The sequence below is a fragment of the Epinephelus moara genome, chromosome 24, assembly GCF_006386435.1.
Source record: "Epinephelus moara isolate mb chromosome 24, YSFRI_EMoa_1.0, whole genome shotgun sequence".
In the NCBI taxonomy this organism is placed as follows: domain Eukaryota; kingdom Metazoa; phylum Chordata; class Actinopteri; order Perciformes; family Serranidae; genus Epinephelus; species Epinephelus moara.
The window spans coordinates 21022787-21043874 of NC_065529.1; the positions used below are offsets into that span (position 1 = coordinate 21022787).

Consider the following 21088-nt stretch of genomic DNA (forward strand, 5'->3'; position numbering starts at 1 on the left):
GACTTTTTCTGTTATTATCTGGTGTATTAAACATGCTTCCCTTTGTGTTATCACATAAGATAAGATGTTCGTACTACTTTTCATACTCGTAGTCTGGGGTGATATGATCAGCATGCAGGAAATTGTTTTATAAGAAAAGAAACGGATACATCAAGACTAGGGCTGCCACTAATGATTATTTTCATTGTCGACTAATCTGTCGATTATTTCTTCGATTAGTCGACTAATCATTTCATCGAAAAATGTGTTAAAATGTTGAAAAATGTTGGCCTGTCTCGCCCAAACCCCAAAATTACGTCATCTAATGTCTTGTTTCATACTCATGCCAAAGGGTTTTAGTTCACTGTCACGGGAGAGTGTGTAAAGCTGCCAATATCTGAACGTAAGAAGCTGCAGTAAGAGTATTTTGGGGTACTTTTATAGTACTTTTCTATGAAAAATGACTCAAACCGATTAGTCGACTACTAAAATAGTCACTGATTATTTTAATAGTCAATTAGTCATCGATTAGTCGACTAATCGTGGCAGCCCTAATCAAGAGACAAATAATCCACGCCCCACATTGACAGCCATAAACACAACGATACCCTTCAACAAACTGATGTGTTCTTTTCTCCCTCTCTCTTTCCTTCTGTAGTGGATGTGATCATCAGCAATCAATCTTCATTATCCATACATGGGGAGCAGCCCATGGACCTCAGTGTGACCCAGAGGTTGTTACATCCAGGCCTAGATTCGGCCATGCTGGCCCCCCATCCTCCCTTCTTCCCGGGACCCCTCGCCTCTCAGCATTGCCCCCAGTTTTTCCAGCAGCACCTGCAGGTAAAGATAAACACATATGTCAGAGGACAACACTCTTGAGCCAGTATACATGTGCCTTGCAGTAATATGTCTGTATACTTTATATGATTGAGTATGCCCATGAAAATTTGACCTACCCTTGCCTTGCCATGACTGGCAAAATTAGCACATCAGCATTTTATTTAGATGAGATTGAGATGCACAGAGTGAAAAGGCAGATGGACCTCCCGCCACATCAACCACAAGAACAAGCCAGCTGCTCTTGCCTCACATCTTCACACAGCTTAACGAATGCTCAGCAGAAATGAGTAAGAAGCAGATCAGGTTACTGTAAATAAACCACCTTCTCAGCATTAGATTCTGATTGATGCTGATCATGGATCAGCTGGTCGGTGCTGCACCTTTTAGTGCTACTGTGTATTTCTTTACTTTAACCTGAAGCAAATCTAGAGGCAATATTCAGTTATGTTGGGATGTTTTTGTCAGGAAATGGCAGTCGCAATGTCTCTTTTTGTGCAAATTTTGCATGCTCAGTCCAAGGAGACTAAACTGGTCAGTGTTAACATGTCTTTGTTATTTTTCTCCTCCTGAACAGAGAGAGATGGAGCAGGACAAAAGAGAAGAGCTACAGCACCTGATACAAAAGGGTAAACACGAGCAGAGTGAGTGTCACATGTATTTCTCCTCAATGCTTTTCGTAGGTTCTCTGAAAGACCACTTGGCTGTTAACGTGCTCTTCATGTGAGTCATAGCACACTGTATGTTTCAATGAAAAAGTAGGGGATTTCCAGCAGTGCCGTGATGTATTCTCAGATTCCAAGGAAATTTGTACTCATATCAAACCAAAGTCAGACAAACGCACTGCTTTCAGGAAACAGTCAGTGCTGTTTTTAGTTTTACCATGTAGAGGAAATGAAGAGAGCTCAGAGGAGAGTGGATCCTAAATAAGGGCTCTACTTCATACTTCTTCTTAATACTATGTAAATACACAGTACTTAAAAAACTACTCACATTTCTCTATCACAGCCATGTTGTCATTACTTTGTGACAATAGATAGGTATAGATCTACCTATTGTATGGCTGTACATGATCCAAATCACTGTCTTTTTCCTGATGAAGTGTCTTTATTGATTGGCAGGTGCTGTAGCCAGTCCTCTGGTAAGACAGAAACTTCGGGAACACATAATTATGAAGAGCCAGCCCCCCCATGACAGGGTCACTCCCAACCACAGCAGTCCTTCACCAGGATACAGGTGAGAGAGAAAACAGATCAGACTGTGCAAGCTGCAAACACAGCTTAGAAAAAAGTATAAAATAATAAAATATGGCCGTGACATTTTACTGTTGTAAGGAAAGCTTCTTCCTTTTCTGATTATTTTGGTTATCTAGGCTCCCTGTTCCTGACATGTCCCCAAAGTCTCAGCCTCCAGCCTGTGACCAGCGTAAAGACCTCCCCCTACGCAGGACAGGTGAGAGACCTCTGGTTGTTGGTGTCTTTGATGAGGGTTTCCACCCTGAGGTTAAAGTTGTGAAGGTCACTGGTGATTTTCCATCTCAGGTCTGCTCTGTAGCGGTGCGCTCTGTGTAATTTGAGTTTGACTCAAAAGTCATCTGACTGCATAGCTCAGTGGGATATTTTGTTCAGCTCGATACTTTTCAGTGTCTCAGCAAACTGTCATTACGTTACACATTCTGGACTAGAGAATGAGAAAGTGAGGGTGAGAATGGACGCACACAGGAGTGTCCTTTCCAGGGAGACGAAGGAAATTCATTAAGCACCGGGCCTGCAGGGCCAGAGAGAGACTGAACAGTCATAAAAAAACAACAACAGCGAGACACAAAGACCAAAGCAGTTACATAACTTTAAAGAAGGTATTTGTAAAATGAACCGCGTGAGAGTCCAGAGCAGGTCTCCCTCACCATGTGAATGAGAGTGGGAGTGGTTTCGACTTCCTGTACATCTCTGCGAGTACACGAACATTATTTATTTGCGTTGCCCTAGAACCCTTCAGTGCCAGCACACACACACACACACACACACACACACACACACACACACACACACACACACACACACACACCCTCCAGTGCTTTTTTTGGCTCTGTGACAACACAAAGCTGCCTTTTATCTGCACTGAGCCAGCCACTGATTGATTGTTTTGTTTGGGCTTATTGGAGCCTGACCAATGTAAACATGGGATTTTTTTTATGCTATTGACCATGGCTGAGGTATTTTCTTGGTTCAGCTGTACTGCAGATTTAATTTGGTTTTATTATGGAAACTGAGTGCATCCTTATAGTATGTGCACTGCTGCATGTGGTAGATTTATGATATGAGGCACTTTATCACTAAGTTCTGTGAGTTTGAAATCTATATGAGCCTTTCCTTTTTATGAGACCTTCAGGTTAAGTTTGTCAGTGTCTGTTTGTGCGCTTCTTCGCCCATTCATGTGTGTGTATTTGTGTGTGTGTGCAGTTTCTGAGCCCACTCTGAAGCTGAAGTTAAAGAAGTTCATCAGTACAAGGCCAAACCCGCTGCAGCGTAAGATCAGTGCCCCACCCAGTGTCAAGCACAGGACAGAAACTCTGGGTAGAGTATCTACATTTAGCTCTAACACTTTCTTCATCTCAGGTTGTATTTGCACTGCTCTTTTAACTATTGAAGTGTAATGTTGCTTTGATATGCCGTTTCTATATCTGTTAATTTGTTGCATGTGATTTCAACACATGGTGCACTGACACAGTTTGATTTATTTTGCAATTTAATAAGTGTGTCTTTTGGTGCAGTTTGAGCACATGTGTTCTGACAGTCTTGCCTATCATGAGTTGATAAGCGTGTCTCAATTCTGTCACCCAGACTCCTCCCCCAGCAGCAGCAGCAACCCAGCGTCAGGGGGAAGCTCACCCAATGACAGCCTCCATTCAGAAAACGGGCACCTGCCGCTGGTTCATGAGGTGTGAGCCCTTTCTATATATTTTGATTTTTTTTTTCGTAATAATACACCTTTGTAAACCTTTACCAAACAAACACAGTAAAGAGAGTCGGGCCAAACTTTGTTCCAACCAGAGATTTATTGCGTATTCACAGAAAGCACAACAAACTGAGCTGGTCTCGAGAGCAACTGAGACGAGGCATAGTGTGCATAGTTTTTCACAAACCTTAAAGCTGCAACATGACAGCAATTTAGCAGACTGTCTTATCCACATCAGCATATAATGAGGGCACAGGTAAAGACACAGTGTCCTGTTCAACCACACATCAACACAATATGGGGGACGAGAAGTGTTCAGCCTTAATGCACTTTGTATTTTCACTTCCCATTATCGATTTATTCATAAAATGTTCCCTAGAAAACCTATTGCCTTTTTTGGTGAAAAACATGGTCTTGTGATTTTACCTTTGCTCTTTAAAGGACATCCACCAACAGTTGAATTTTAACTGGGTGTTAAACACAGTACAGTAATGGTGCCCAGTGCTTTAAACAATGAGATTTGAGAAGGCCAGATGGCCTGTTGTACAAACACATAATACTTGATCAGCATCTAATTAAAACACAGATTTCTCTATTTTCTATTCACTAACCATATTTTTTGTTACATGCTACGACAGTAGAGTGTTTTAATCAGTTTTTTGTATGTGATTACCTGTACAGACGATCTTTAATGAATATTTCTGTCTCATTCAGGCTCAGAGGTTGCTGGCCCATTTCAGCTTGCCTCCCAACCCCACTGCCATGCCCAACATCACTGCTGGACTTCCTGCACAGGTGTGCAACAATAACCCTCTAGGGTTCCTTTCTCAATATATAAACTGTTGACGTTTTGTTTCACACACGAAAACATTTACAGATCATGTGGATATACATTCACGCTGTCTGTCTAAGACTGAATGTCTAAAATAGTGCCTGCACACTTAAACATTTATAGAAACATGTGGTGTATTCATTCTTTCACTTCCCTCTTGATTTCTTTGGTGCTTTCATATCTTGTCAGTCAGTCATGTGGTAGTTCACTCACTTGGTGACAATGTGTATGTATGTATGTTTGTAGCCGATTATATCTCTACTTTACAAACAGCCCATGAAGCCCTCTTTTTATGCACTAGCCCTCCATTTTGCTCATTTGTGTTAAACTGAAACCGTGACAAGGGCTTCCCTTATTTGTAGTGACCTCTCGGGCGATTCTAAACACCATGTCTCCTCTCCTCACCTCTCTCCCCAGGCTGACCTGAGAGTAGCGAGGCCGTTGGCGGTATCTGCTTTGCATCAGGTCTACCTGCCTCTGGAGGGAAACAGTCCAGCCCTGTCTCAGCGCCTGCAGCCTGTGCTCATACTGGAACCACACACCGGACTGGTGCAACAACAGCTTGTCTCTCGTGAGTTGTGTAACTGTAAATGTGTTGTACAGCAGAAACAAAAATCCCTTAGTATGCACGTATACACAAGACATGCTTTTAGACATGCAAGTGACGACACAAAAGACAGATGTATGCAAAAAATGTATACATGTCACCTTTGATGTAAGATCTGGCCTCTCCACTGCAGTCAGTGGATACTGGGATATGTTACAGATGACACAGGTAGCTGGATGGCTCCCCTACCTTTTGCATCAGCCAAGAAAATTCCAAATAATTGACAGTATGTAACCAATGGCTTGTGTCACTTTTGGATTATTTCGAAAGGAAACATACCATGAAAGATGACTTTATGGAGTTCATGCAAGGCTTCTTAGACAAGCCTTATTATGAGCTGGCACCACCACTCGAAGAGGGATGTATACCATCCACAAAAATTTAGAGGGATCAGAGGTGCTCGCTTTGAAGGCTTGTCACTGAATGACATCTTACTTCCATGGCTCTGTCTCAGCAGCAGTCTGGGTGTCCTCATCTGGTTTAGGGAGGAACCTGTCTCTGTGACTGATTTTGTTTGGCAGATGCTTTATTGTTCCTTTGTTCTGGAAGAAAACAGGGATGCACCACATTTTTGTGGTATTGAGACACTGACAATGTGGCAGATAACATTTACATTTATATTAATTCACTTTGCAGACACTTTGTATGTCTGAAGCGGTATACAAATGAGGTACAACCGAAGCCACAATAGATCAAAGAGATAAACATCTAATTTTGTAGAATGGCAAAGATGACAGGGGACACTACAGGAGCTTAATAGGCTACATGTTCCTCGCTTGAGGATTGAGAATTGAGATTCCTTTTAAAAGGCAGCAAACAGTGAACTGTGTTTCTTTTATGACACGTCAATTAAGGTAATTTCTGATCTTGTGTACCTTAAAGTAACTACTGCAGAGGATCTTACCAAAGTCAGCTTGTCCTTGGCAAAGCAAAACTGGCACCTTTGGCACCTAACACATGGTGCTAGTTTATGTAGTAGTTTATGGATAGAGGGTGCAAAGAGAGCGATCGCCAGCTTTATCTATAGTGTGATATGTAGGCAACTAGATGGCAAGGTGATATCATTGGAAGAGAGAACCAGTGGTGTAGTGGAGGGTATACTCAGGTATACGGGGTATACCCACTTCTTTTTCTATCCAGTTACAGTATACCCGCCTATCAGCTAAAAAGCCATTGCAATACATAGGAGAGTATGCCCACTTCCTCATCGGTAACCTACCTATCTACCTAGTAGCACACCCACCTCATCAATTACCACTACACCACTGGTTGTGACATGTTTTTATCAGCTGATCTGTCAATCAGCCGATATTAGGGATTGACAGATCAGCTGATAAAGACGCGTCACAACCACCACCAAGTGACACTTCTGAGGAAGGTGGAAGTTTCCGCCGAAACATGTCAAGGTATGTAACATCCTAACATGTCTGAGATAAAAGAACAACTAAAGTCATTATCAGAAACTAAAGACATAATGAACACCATTGAACTAATTTTTAAGGCCTTTCGAAGCTAGGATGGTTTAGTGAGGAAGTGTGACATACTGTACCACCAACCCCCAGGACTTAGCTCAGACCTGTTTCCTGATGTCAAGTGTAGTATAGGTACACAGGAACTGGTGAGGAGTGTGGTGGAACTTAAAGATCATGAGACTCCACTGTGAAGTGTAAGCTTTTATTTTGTCGTCTATAATTCATGCAGGACGTTTTTCACCTGGTTTGTTTGTTGCACATGTTTTGAGTTTGGGGGATCTTTAGCCACCCTTTTCAGTTCTCTTCTTGTGCCAATGAAAATGAGTTTTGAAAGTGATTTTTTTTATAAACATGTTGATTAATATTTGATGTATATATTTTTAGAAAATGTAACATTGCACTATCTTTGTATGTGTGTTGGTATATTCAATTGCTTACCTGTACCTTCAAGAGAGGCATTACTAAGTATATGTACACTTATTTTTGTATTTCCTGTTGCTGTTTTTTAAGTTCCTTTAAGAGCTGCCAGTCACAACAAAAAACCTGTATATTAACCATCAACATCTCTCATTATTGACCTTTTTCACAGCAGACATTCTTACTTTATTTAGCAAGAAAGCACAGATTTAACTAATAACATCAAAAACAACTGCATAGCCTTTAAGGGTGCAGGTTCAGGGTCTGGTTTTAGGAAACTGCTGCAGTCCTGCTAAAATAGGTCAAAGTGTCTGCTGTGAAAATGGTTTATTTGTTTTAAATCTTTAAGAACATTGATGTTTTCTGCTACGTTTCCTTTATTATCTGAACATTATAATATGAACAGCACAAGGGCACCCTCTACTGGGCTGTCAATTTTGCTGCAGTTTTGCAGACGATACAGAAATTGGCTGTAAAGTCAAACATTATCATCCACCCATATTTCCTCTGTATTTTTTCTTTAAAAATGAAATATTATTATAATGTCTCAAATATATCAGCTGTCCTCTCTTTTCTTCTCGCTGTTCTTCTTTTCTTTCCATCACACCCTATCATCCTCTGTCCGTTTCCATTTTACTCTCCTCCTACCCATTTTAGTTTATTTTTTCTGCCTGTTTTTGTCATGTTTATCTCCATCTATTGTGCTTCTTTATTTTTTTTTCTCCACATGTACCCTTACCCCTCTTTTTTTCTGTCTGCCCCTGTCTTTATTTGCCATATTTTAACCTGTTCCTCTCTCTCATCCTCTCCGCAGTTCATGGTTTGAGCTCCATTCCTCTGCAGCAGCAACAGCAGCCTCACCTGTCCTCCCCCACCAGAAGGGAAGGCGTAGTTACCTTGTCCTCCCACAGACCCCTGGAGCGGACACGCTCAGAGCCGCCGCCCTACAGCCACTCAGCCCTTTCTCTGCACGCCAGCCATTACTCTCACATCCAGCACCAGCTGGCCCAGCAATACCACAAGAGCGGGCTGGAGAGGTTCAAGCAGAATTCACACCTAAGCAAGGTGAAATCTTTACATAGGTTTATTCTGTGGCATTTTGTTCATGGATTCTCCCTTAAAAAGATTTTTTTTTTCATTTGACTCAACACAGAAATCATTTGTTATCATTAGTTTTATACAAGTGCATGCTAAAGAGAGCATTAGCAACCTTATGACCTGTTAACACTGTAAATTCTGTACCTTATGCTAGCTGACAAGCAAGTCCATTGAGAAGCCTCGTCTGACACAGATCCCATCAGAGGACATGGACCTGGAAGAGATTGGATCCGGATCAGGTTCGGGTCCAGGGTCTGTGTGTGACTCAGAACCTGGCTCCATGTGTGAGGACAGCTACCGCAGGAGACAGAGCACTGCCAGCACTGACTCAGTTTATGACACAGAGTCCACTACCTCCTCACGGGACAGCTTAATCGAGCCATCACACCCAGTCAGTCAGGTACTGATATAAACCCCTTAAATAAAAATTGCTTTAACGATTTAATGTTCTTTTTGGCACTGGAGGAAGATATATATTGACACCGATTCTCTGCTGATGATTTGAGCATCTTTAGTGATGTTTAGTGTACCTTTTATTTAATATGGTATTAATCAAGTAACAAATGAGGCAGGAAAAAATAAATAGTTTAATATTTGCATTACAAGTGATTGTGTATATGTATTCACATGTTTGAAGCCGTCTTTGACATCAGAGGGCGCTGTAGCTTCATTTATACAAGATGAAAAGAAGGCGAGTTACCGTATTATGAAAGCATGCTTGGCAGTGCTGCATTTTCTTTATCAGTTGCTTGTTCTAGACAAGCAGTATTAAATTGACCAAATAATGAGTAGTTGCAGTGTACTGGGGAGAGGCTTTCAACTTATGCGAATGTAGAAGTTTACTCCAGTTAGTCTTTGCCATGTGCTGCTGCTGCTGCTGCTGTAAAATGCTCAATTCCCTTTTCTCCTCTTCACCCACTGCCCTGGGAACCACAGAGGCAGGTGGTCCTTAGATCAGGTCTTCAGCTGGACACCCTGGCTGTGCCTGCCCTAATTTGGCCTCACCAGCCTCTGGTTCGGACCCGGTCCTCCCCTGCCTCCACCTCCCTGCCTCCTCCTCCACATCCACCCACAACCATACCGTCCCTGTCACTGTCCAGCCCTGCTGCTGATGTCCAGCTACGCTTCACCACAGGTGAGGGACTTTTTTTTTAATCAGGAAAATATAAAAAGAAGCCAAGAATTCCATCATGTGGTGACGTATTTTAGCTACAATTCACGTACAATATGATCATTAAACACTGAGGAAGGAAAATAAGGTTAAGAGATGATGACGATGATGATGGTGTGTGTGTGTGTGTGTGTGTGTGTAGGTCTGGTTTATGATGCTCAAATGCAGAAGCACCAGTGTACCTGTGGGGATAACAGTCGCCATCCGGAGCATGCTGGGAGGGTCCAGAGCATCTGGTCAAGACTGCATGAAAGAGGTCTCAGGAATCAGTGTGAGGTAAGGCGTGTGTCCACACAAACACACACACATAAACACAGGTCCCTGTCCCCTGTGTCAGTATCATATGCAGTTTATATATTTGTGTGTGTGTGTGTGTGTAGCGTATCCGCAGTAGGAAGGCCACTCTAGAGGAGCTGCAGTCAGTCCATTCAGAGAAACATGTGCTTCTGTTCGGCACCAACCCGCTCAACCGCCTCAAGCTGGACAACCGCAAGTTGGCTGGTAACATCACTTATGATATATATTTTTTAAAAGATAAAAATAATAAACATTATTTAAACATTCACGACAGTTGTATGACCGAAATAATCTTCCGCAGGAATCATATCTCAACAGATGTTTGTGATGTTACCATGTGGAGGAGTTGGGGTGAGTGCAACATATATGCACATACACGCACACACATGCACACACATCATAGACCCCTTTAAAACACAAGTCATGTGGGAATCCTTCCACTTATCTAATTGCGTACAGCAAACATTACATGGCTGATTATGGCTCATTACGCAATTAAGCCGATAATAGTACAAATTGCTAATGCTATTGTTTTTGGCTAAGATAACTTTGAAACCCAATCAGAAATCAAAGACTGTAAAAACGTGCAATGTGGAAGAGAGAGCAAGAGAGGAAGAGGGGAAGAAAGAGGTTACACACAGAGACTGTAGCTTGGAGGGGTGCGTGCCACTGAAACTGGATTTTATTTAAAGCGAATGGGTTTGGGCAAACAGGGAATGAGAATACAGAGGAAGAAAAAGAAAATAAATTGCAAAGGTACGAGAGCCGAGCAGATGACGTAAAAGACATTTTCTCCTCTCATGTGGCGAAACATGGATAATAATGCCCACGGGAAACTGTTGTGAAGCACAATGAGAAGAGAGGAGGCAGATAAGAGAGTAGGAGAGCAGAAGAGGTAGGAAGAGAAGAAGGGGGCTGGGTGTTAGTTGATAAGACGACTGATCTGCATGGATTTCCGGACCTTGGCTGCTCTGGTGAAGAGGGGTGATTGGAACAAGATGGCAGAGTCTGTGATAAAAGAAATTCCTTTGATTTCATTGTTCCACCGCGGCACACCACCAATGTGAGTTTTGAAACATGGAGTAATGTTGAAACACAAGACGGGGTTTATAGAGAGAATAGATGAAACAAAGCGAAAGTGGATGTGGAAATAAGAAGTCTAAGCAATGGTTAGTATCCACAGAAGTTTATGGTCCACTGTCTCACATTTGTTTAGTTTTTATTGCACCACAAGAATACTCTGCATTACAAGAATAATTATTTATGGCATTTATTATCTCAAAATAAAGGAAGTGCAGGCAAAAGTAAACTTAGATGAACGTAAATTATAGACAGAACTTTCAATTGACTCCTTATCAGCTGACAGCGGCTGTTGACTGGTGATTTCCAGTGGGACTGTCAGGTAAAATCCTGCACACTGGTCTTACTGGATTTCAGTAAATCAGTCGAGACTGATTCAACAAAACTAATCACAGAAAAAGAAATAATGTTTACACCAGTCATTTTTAATTGATTGTCTATTAACAAATGTAGTTACCTTTTGAACTTTTGAACTGACTGTCCATGTCCCATCACTTTCATACCGACAGGTAGACATCGATACAGTCTGGAACGAACTTCACACATCAGCAGCTTCCCGCATCGCTGCAGGATGTGTCACAGACCTGGCACTGAAGGTGGCTCAAGGGGAACTGAAGGTGTGTCTTTTGTTGCAGAATACCTTATCAGCAAATACCATGTGTTTTCTCAGGAATTTAAGAGCTGCAGTGTAACAGGTCGTGGGGTAAACAACCATTATATACCATGGACCACTGGTTCCCAACCTTGGGGACCCGACCCCCATTAGGGGTCGCCAAAGCTTCACAGGGGGGTCACAAGGCCTTCTTGGTTTCAAGGGATGTAAGAAAACTGTTTTTTGTAAACACACAGCAGACCTATGTCTTAAGTGGGAGTAAGTGGAGACACATTGTCCATCTTTAGATTCAGTCATTCTTACATATACTACAGTGTCACTTCAGTAACTCCCCTACTGTAGATAGCTGTTGTCTGCAGTGAACATAGTATTTTGGTATACAATTAGCCAGGTGTAAGCTTAAAGATGTGAACTGTGATAGTTGACCCCTAAAAGCAGAAAGGTGTTTAAGTTTTTGCTTTCTTCTCACAGAATGGCTTTGCAGTGGTGAGGCCTCCTGGACACCATGCAAACCACTCCTCCCCTCTGTAAGTACAGCAGCACACACACACACACACACACACACACACACACACACACACTTACACACTCACACATACACCTACATACCAGGAGCCAGGAGGTCTCTACAAAGTGTTTCAAAGGATTTATTACAGATCAGCTACACTTCTGAGCGAGAGAGAGAGAGCAAGCCTATGTCTCTCTGTCTTAATGTGTGTGTGTGAGTTTGTGTGATGTGTGCTACCTGACTGATGCCCGAGGCAATCTACCTCCTCCGCTCAGTTTCTTTTAAACTTTCAAGACACAGAGCAAAGCACCTCAAAAGAAACTGTGCGTGTGTGTGTGTGTGTGTGTGTGTGTGTGTGTGTGTGTGTGTGTGTGTGTGTGTGTGTATGCATGGATTTGTGTTAGTCTTTGATAGGAGGCATTAGCCAGCTAACCACATTCAGCTGGGGCTGTGTGTGTGCTCAGCAGTGCTTGTCACTGGTTATTTATGGGATGATAATGACTTTTCTTGATGAGCGGATTTGGACAGCATATATGAGATACCGTCCACGCACGCACACACATAGGCGCTCACAGTTTACGACCCGTGCTGACACTGCTACTTCCAACATTCCTCCATTGTTTTTCATACATCAACACTTTTTTTGCATACCTTTACTGCAGACAGCAAGTGTTGGGGGAACCACTGCGCCAAGTTGTGAGTTCATTTCTCTGAAATCATCTCACGTCCTGCCAGCAATTCACACTATGTTATCATTTGGAATGTGAGGTGAATTTTATGATAAGCTTGGTTTTCTGTTTGTCACAAAATGTGTGGGTTCTGCATTTCTCAAGAGTGCAAGATTTCAGACTCAGCATCATGTTCTAATATGAAAAGCCATTTTTGTTTGTCAGCAGTGGAAGATGAAATACAACTTGAAATAAAACATCATTTCTTCAATATTTGCAGTAAATGTTTGCCTGGCATGAGTTTCCCTCTATGACTTGCACATTAGAGTCAGTGCTGTGATTGTCACAACCTGGACTGAATAGCCACCACATGACGTTACACAACTGGAGACATGTCTTAGAGGTTCCTAAGGTCCATATGGTGATTCTATGATATTAATTTGGTGAAGATGTCCTGATAAAAACATGTGGCTGCCTCTCTTCCTCTCTGTTTGTCCACAGGGGCTTCTGTTTCTTCAACTCCGTGGCCATCGCTGCCAAGCAGCTCCAACACAAACTCAACGTCAGCAAGATCCTCATCGTGGACTGGGTGAGGACCAACCGCATGACCAGCATCACTGGTCCGCACATGGATAAGAATAAACAGGCGAAAACACGCGTGTACCAGCACACAAACGCATCATGGGCACGATCAAGGTCCCAGAACAGAAGCAGAGCAGCCCTCGACAGTAGCGCTCCTATTTATCATTTATTTCATTAAGGCGCTGTTATCTCTGGTCTCCATGTGAGATGTCACGTATGCTCAGAGTTGAAACCGAGTTACACACAGTCATATGAACATAAACCCACACACGTGCAGATATTGATCCGCAGCCAGGTGGTTGTGTCTGTTCACCATGTGTGTGTATATGAGGCTGTACCGTGTCTTTACACACATCGTGATCTCTGACATATTACTGCATCGTACGCTAATTACTACCTGCTTCATCAAAAAGTTTTTAAGATTGAAACACATTTGCCATTGAGGGCAAAAAGCCTTGCAGGGTTTACAGACCCTGCTCTGCATTGTGGGTCATATGTTTTATCTATACTTCCTGATAAAAGAATGACAGTGAAGTTCCCTTTTGTGATTTGTGATCATTTAGTTTGCTTTGAACAAATGTGTCAAATACCTGCTTTGGTCCTGGTCACCTTCCTAACCTGTCATCCAATCACTGTCCAGGATGTTCACCATGGCAACGGCACCCAGGAAGCCTTCTATAATGACCCAAACGTGCTGTACATCTCTCTACATCGCTACGACGACGGCAACTTCTTTCCTGGTAGTGGACATCCCAGTGAGGTAGGTACTCTCCCACAGCAGCGTTGTGTTTATCTGCTTTGTTTGTGTTGCCACGGAGACAGGTGGGTGTTTGTGTGTGTTTGTGTGTCTCTGCATGTACCTAGATTCTTGTGAACACAATAGAACAGAAGAACAACACATGAGAAACATTTACGACACAGGTTCTCTCTATAGAGGTGATGCCCTGAGTGGATTCTTTGTCTTTGACTCCCAAGACTACAGAATTCATAATAATGCCACCCATATGATGAAAGATATGTTGGCATAGAAATATCTGGTTATTAAAGGATCCCAGTGGGACATTAGAGGGCTCAAGAGCTTTGTGTTTACCATGTAGTTGTCAAAGCAGGAAGAATGATTGTAACAATAAATCCCTGAATAATCTGCATGATTTAAAGCCCCAATTAAAACCTCAGTTTGGTCATGAAAAGGGATCACAAAGTCTGTGCTCAGGCAAAAAATTGGACAGGTTAGCATGGGTATGTTACCTTGTAGTGTACAGAGATTAAGATCAAACCATCTTTCATACAATTAGGCCTCAGACCACTCTGAGCTGTCACGATTAGTTCAGACATATTTTACTTATACCACTGGAATCTAAGCAATGTGGTCCTGTAATTTTGGCTGCTTACTGTATAAATCCGAACACAAAGTGCTTGTCTTCAAGTTTAATCATTTAGAATTTCAGTTATAGTGTTTTTCCAGCTCAACATAAATAACTCAGATTAGCTTGTTTGCTTTAGTCCATTGTCATATTTGCAACTTTTTGACCTTCAATGTGAAATTTCCAAACGTTGCAAATGTGTTTACCCAGTGAACTCGCAATAAGCTCATCACACTTTGATTTTGTGTATCCAATGTAGGTTTATTTCCCCAGTTCTAGTTTATTTAAGAAACTCCAGAGCTTTGGATGTAAGAACTTCACAACAGGATGTGTACAGTGGAATTGCATGCCTATGTTTGCATACAGGAAATTGAGATGCCTATGAATTCTGCATGCGGTTTTACCAGAAACCAAGTGTGATGACTATCCCCAGTCGAACGAATTGACCCCAACCCACGGTGGCATTCATAACCCATTCAGTCCCCCCACATCCCCGCCTCTCGCTCTACCATCCTCCCCCACAATAATGAGGATAAAATAGTCAATGTTTTCCCATAAAATCCCCCGATGAGGGACGGTACATAAAACGCTCTGCTGGCTTGGATGTGGCTTTGCCTTAAGTGGCCCCTCAACCTCTGTTGAGCTGTGTGGTAAACCTCTGGAGTCTCGCTGTCCCCCGTGTAGGTATATAACACACCATGGGGTAGGGGTGTGATGTCATAGCCATAACAGAGAGTGCCGAGTACCACACAGAAACCAGCGACGGCCTAATCCAGTCCAGCAACTCTTGAAACATGAAAGAGAGAAAGAGGACAGAGAGGAGCGCAAGAGACTTGGAGCAATAGCAGGAATTGTGTGTGTGTGTGAGTGTGTGTGTGTGTGTGTGTGTGTGTGTGTGTGTGTGTGTGTGTGTGTGTGTATGCGGCTATGTGTGTGTGTGTGTGTGTGTCTGTGTGCATGTGCGTGTGCATGCGGGTACATTACCAGTTGGCAGAGGACAGGAGGCCTCATGTGTTTTTAGTTTGCCCTGTGAACATCCCGTCCACTGAGAGAAGAATGGAGACAGACGCTCTGCGATGCTCATCAGCATTCTTTCAAACATCCTCTCACACCCATACGCATACACACACATTTCTACACACACACACACACACACAAAGGAAATTACCACGCCTTGCTGCCAAGAGTATGTCAATCACCCTCCTCATTCTGCCCTCAAACTGACACATTGACTGATGGTGAAGGGCTTTGAGAACAGCTAAATGGCTTCTAGCAGGACTACAAAGAGAAAGGCAGGAATCTTTAAACCTTTTTTCCAAGATCTGGGCCTCAGTTCGCTCTCTGCACCAAATATGTGGGGTCAAACTGAGAGAACGTCCATCGACTCCGCCTGGCATTTTGGGAGTACATGTCAATCTCAATACAGCAAGCGAAATCCACTAAAATCATTTACAGTACATCATAAAATGTAAATGAGCAGTGTAGAGTGGTATAGCATGCATGTTTTATTTGACATGTCATATATACCGAACCTACTAAATTCCACATACAGAGCACATAGCATGCAGTCGCTCCAGTTAAATACAAATAATACATTCTTATTATATAAATAGAACATTTTACAACATACAGAATGTGTTTCTAACGCAGCAGTTTCCAAATGTGAAATATTTCCCAGTATAGCTATAACCTAAAGCTCGGGAATCATAAACGGGTGTAGCTCTGTTGTGGCTCCGAGTGATTTATAAGGTCATTTGACAAATTGTATCAAAATCAAAATGGAGGGACAGGGGTGTTGAATTAATAGCCATGCGTCTTTCATTTAGGAATCATAATCACTCCCTGGTGTTGCTTAAAGAGATTCAGTCACTTTTCCTCGATTGGTGCAATGCGAGGTTTTGGAACAGCCGTGCTTGTTTTGTGAACATTTGACACAAATCTGTCATCGTCACGCAGTTTCTCAACTTTCGCTGGGACTCATTAACTTTTTTGACATTCACAGAAATGCTGTCACTCTCTCTCAGTCTCACTCTCTTTCTCCCTCCATCCAGGTGGGTGCAGGTGCAGGCGAGGGCTTCAATGTGAATGTGGGATGGACGGGGGGTTTGAACCCTCCCATGGGTGATGCCGAGTACCTGGCTGCATTCAGGTAAAGAACAACCCCAACCTGTCTCTATTAGCCACATCATATTTCTTTCTCTGGTACTCTCCAATTAATAATCTAAAATTAAAGGTCTGCATGTCCAACCCCATTGGCTACAAATTAAGATTTTTTTTAGCCATTTAGCTCTTTAGCAGAAACACTTTGTAATGGTTTGTATTATTGTTAGCTAGTGTACGGTAAATATCCTTTGTTATTTCAACATCAGGTTGTGTTGTTAACATGCTAACTGGCTAACTAGCATCTTGAATCCTTCCTGTCAATCTTCCATTGCCCTTTTTGAATGACGATTACAGACTACCACCGCCTGCTGGTGTGGAGAGTTATTTCCTCTCACTCAGGTGCAGAACGTTTGTGCTAGTTGGCCGTTGGTTATAGTCTTTAGGGTGCAAATTTTTGGCCGAGACACAGGCGACGTAAGGCAAGGCAACAGTCGCTGCTAGTTTTATGATGTTGGTCTGGCGTGTCTGGGCCTTTAGGTCATCATAAGTTTCAGTCTGTCAGTCAAACTAATTATGTCATTGTCTGGGTTGTTACATCACCTCAGGTATGCCTTCAGTGAAGTACTGTGTTGTTAGTAAGCTAGTTTAGCTAATAAAAACACCAGATGCAAAATGACAGAATAGCATAAAACAATCAAGTCAGGAAAAGACAGAAAGTATTTTATTGTCAACAGGAAATGCTTATTTTTTCAGCAATTAGAATGACAAGTGTGTGTGTGTGTGTGTGTGTGTGTGTGTGTGTGTGTGTGTGTGTCAGGAGGACAAACAATAAGCCATTATGTCTGTCTTCCTGGTTGAAGCATGCTGGAATGCAACACCTGTGAGACAGACTGATTGTCATGTTGAGATGTTGCATCTTGATCACTGCGACGGGTCACCTGTAGCAGCTCAAGCAGGTTTCATATCTGATTTCTGATTCCCTCTGAAAGATGGTTGGCATGGTATCCTAACATGCTGTTATGTAAGCCACAACTCTCCACTGATTGTTAAAACCGCTAAAAACAAAACTGTACACGGATGTGCTGGCAAAACTCACCTACGTTCTCACCACATTTTTCATTTCATTCAAGCTATTTTTCCTGAATGAATATACTTTGGTTCTGCTCAACACTGTAACACACTCTGTCAGCAACTCTGGCTCGCCACCAGATGATTAAACATTATGTGAGCTCTACATGGTTCTGCATGCAGCAGACACAGTGGGTGGGCCCCTCGTCAAAGGAAAGATGCTAATGAGCTAACCCTTACTGGTAAAAATCCATAGAGCCAATAGGCAGGCTCGGAAACACTAAGTCCAGTGTTTACTGGAGCTCGGGATGCTAATTAAGAAACAACTGGTCTTTTCCTGAGCAGGCGTCTGGTTTTGGTATTTTTTTGGGAAATGGCAAGTGTTTTCATGTGTAAAACTTCCTCAGTTAACCACACTGTAGTACTGTACCGTATTGTGTGTTACCCCTAGAAACGTTGCCCTGTATCAAAGCTCTGTGGAGAAGGAGTGTCCTGGTGGTCCAGCGGTTTGAGGCAAATACCATGTAGCTGTGATGTCCGGGATGCATATCCGGCCAAAGGCCTTTGTTGCATGTCATCATGGGGAACGACCTCATATTTACTGCCACCGTCAACTATCTAATTAAGGCCAAAAAAATCCCACAATAATAGCAAAAATGTTATTTGGACTTGCAACACTGCACACAAGATTTTTAAGAAGCAAAATACATGAAGCGGCACATGAGGGATCTTTGTAAAAAACACGCTACAAACATTTTTCAGGGGACTTTGCCGCCATCCTGTGAATTAACTGGTGAAAATAAATGCATAACATGCTATGCAGACAAAATTTAATGCATCATGAATTCATGTTTATGCAATTAAGTACCTAGTCTGGTGCCAGTTCTGTAATTCAATTTGAATACATGATTTAGACGGCGGGACGTTCCAGACTCTGTGTGTTTCTCTTCAGGACGGAACAGAAAGCTAGCGGTTGTTGATGATGTGTGTCTCTGTTTTTTGGGTGTGTGTTAGTGACAGGGGAAATATTGTGGTCGAGAGTGGTGGTGGGACTCGAGTACAATCAAGAGAAAGCTCAGCTGCATCGAGATTGAGTGTCATGACGTAGTGTGTGTGTGTGTATGTGTGGAGGATTACTAAGGTGGTCAGAATTTAGGGTCAGGCTAATCACCGGTAGCACCATGCATACACGCAACGTCCAGTTTCAAAGGAAGAGCATGAGTAGGTGTGTATATTTTTTGCTTGTGCGTGGGGTGTATATATACATGCACGTATTTTCATGTGCATTTCTAGGTGGCTACTGACAAATGACAAACTCTGGAGGAGAGAGGAGAGAGCAGAAGAGAGGAGAAGAAGTGGGGGGTGCATTGTTAGGGAATCCAAAGGCGGCGTAATTAGGCCCAATGGATCCCAGATGGCTGGCTGTCAGTGACGTGAGAAGAGGGACGAGCTCCTAATAGGAACCAGACGCACACAAACGCCTTTGAACTGCCGCTGAGAGAGAGAGAGAGCGAGAGTGAGAGAGAGAATGAAACGCGGCATGGGCCGTGCGCTCTTGCTAAATAACTGGCAGCGGGAGACGAGAGGAAGTGAGGAGGAGAGCATAGAGGCGAGGAAAGTGGTCTCCCCTGAGTAGAGCATACAGAATGTAGGCGTCTCAGTCCAGATATGTCAAGGGTCTCATTTTTATCTGCTTGTGTCACCCCGCAGAAACCTTTCAGTGTGTGCCACCTGCCCAAATTTGCTTTGCTTCGACCGTTTTTTGATCTTTATATATCCAGGAAAGGTTTGCAGTGCGCACATGCTTTTTTTTTTTTCCAACAGTGCTCTGCTTCACATTTAAACAGTTGCACACATTCACACCTGGGAGCTACCCCACCTTCTAGTGTTGGCCTCTTACCAGGAGTGGATCGAGAACAGAGATCAAGCTCTTGGAACAAGGCCTCTGATAATTTATCTTTCATCCTTTTCAAATGGATGGAGTTTACAATGAAGTAAATGTTTGCAGTTAACAATCCAAAAAAAAAGTCTTTCACCGTGTTCCAGTCGCAAATCAATCACCCTGACTGTACAGTGATTTTCGTTAGATTTTTTATTTATTTATTTATTTTTTACTTTTCAGGCAACTTAAAATCTGTTTATTACAATAACTAATCTGTTTCAGACTATTCTGATGTTAAATCAATCCCTCAGTGACTTCCTCTCTGACATTATTATATTTTATCCACTGGTCCAAGTTCTCATTTTTTCACAAATCATAAACACCTGTTGAAAACATGATTTCTTAAATGTACTATCTAATTTCAGCAAGACCACAGGGCTTCAGCGAATGTAACACACGATACGGTGTTTGGTTCACAGCACGTTGTTTCCTCTCTTCCTCCTCAGAGCCGTGGTGATGCCCATCGCGCACGAGTTTTCCCCTGATGTGGTGCTGGTGTCCGCTGGCTTTGATGCTGTCGAAGGACATTTGTCAGCACTGGGAGGCTACAAGGTCACAGCCAAGTGTAAGCCTCAGTCTGCTCCATATTCACGTACAGCACACATACATAGATATGTATCAGTGTTAATATCACACAAAGTGCAGTATGAAATCCATCGTTCTTATTTATTAAAAATGATTCCTCTGGTGTTGGTGTTAGTAAGTCCTGGTCGACCTCTGCCTCCTATGAACCTGCCTTTTTACTTTTCACCTCTGTTAAAGTTGTCCAGCATTTTATGTTAATATCCTTATTTTGAATACAGGATAATAGCAGGCTTATGTAGTGATGTCAGACATTAGCATCGAGTTAGGAGTACTACTTTGTTAGGAAATGAAATTTTGTTCGAGCACTGATTTGAAAACATCTTTGTTTTCAGGAGCCACTTTTTATTTTTAGATATAATGTAGATCATAAATGTAGATTTGGAAAACATCAGTGCTAATCTGAATAGAAGTGAATAGCATCTACAGTGCAGGGAGCATGGCTCTGAACTGATGATGGTGACACCCACGTGTAAACATTCACAGTGGCGCGGAAATTGACTCAAAGTTTTTGCCATCACTGAAGAAATCTTTTAAATCAACAATTGGTGACTTTTATAAAAATAAAAAAAAACTTACCATATTTGTTGACACTAGAAATGTACTGTGAAAAAAGTACATGAGACAGATAGTCTGTAAAAAAAAAAAAAAAAGTCATCTTTCTCCTTCTTCATGCTTCTAATGGCATTTGCTAGAATCCAACGTGGCTGAATTAAAACAACCAATCAGAGCCAAGGGGTCTCTAACACAGCTGTCAATCATGTCGGTCACTTCTCGTGAACTGCGGTTAACCTGTCAAACTTGGCAGCACTGATTAAACATGAATCAAGATTCTGTTACTGAATTGCCTGTTTCTCACCTCAGATGTTTGCAGAAACATATTTTAGTGTACTGTTTAGCTGTAAAATGA

At 42.3% G+C, this 21088-nt stretch overlaps 1 protein-coding gene across 2 annotated transcripts in view; it reads left to right on the plus strand.

Moving 5' to 3' along the window:
* Window positions 1-21088, plus strand: part of LOC126386067 (histone deacetylase 7-like) — a 50565-nt gene that overhangs the window by 22745 nt on the left and 6732 nt on the right. For both annotated transcript variants that reach the window (XM_050038168.1, XM_050038169.1), the window contains exons 2-21: window positions 638-822; window positions 1397-1463; window positions 1941-2055; window positions 2192-2271; window positions 3279-3392; window positions 3660-3757; window positions 4489-4569; window positions 5024-5177; window positions 7917-8167; window positions 8355-8600; window positions 9137-9335; window positions 9514-9647; window positions 9752-9872; window positions 9970-10019; window positions 11258-11365; window positions 11833-11888; window positions 13039-13126; window positions 13760-13879; window positions 16535-16632; window positions 20043-20161. In XM_050038168.1, the coding sequence (XP_049894125.1) occupies window positions 638-822; window positions 1397-1463; window positions 1941-2055; window positions 2192-2271; window positions 3279-3392; window positions 3660-3757; window positions 4489-4569; window positions 5024-5177; window positions 7917-8167; window positions 8355-8600; window positions 9137-9335; window positions 9514-9647; window positions 9752-9872; window positions 9970-10019; window positions 11258-11365; window positions 11833-11888; window positions 13039-13126; window positions 13760-13879; window positions 16535-16632; window positions 20043-20161 (2484 nt within the window). The remainder of the gene's footprint in view (window positions 1-637; window positions 823-1396; window positions 1464-1940; window positions 2056-2191; window positions 2272-3278; window positions 3393-3659; window positions 3758-4488; window positions 4570-5023; window positions 5178-7916; window positions 8168-8354; window positions 8601-9136; window positions 9336-9513; window positions 9648-9751; window positions 9873-9969; window positions 10020-11257; window positions 11366-11832; window positions 11889-13038; window positions 13127-13759; window positions 13880-16534; window positions 16633-20042; window positions 20162-21088) is intronic.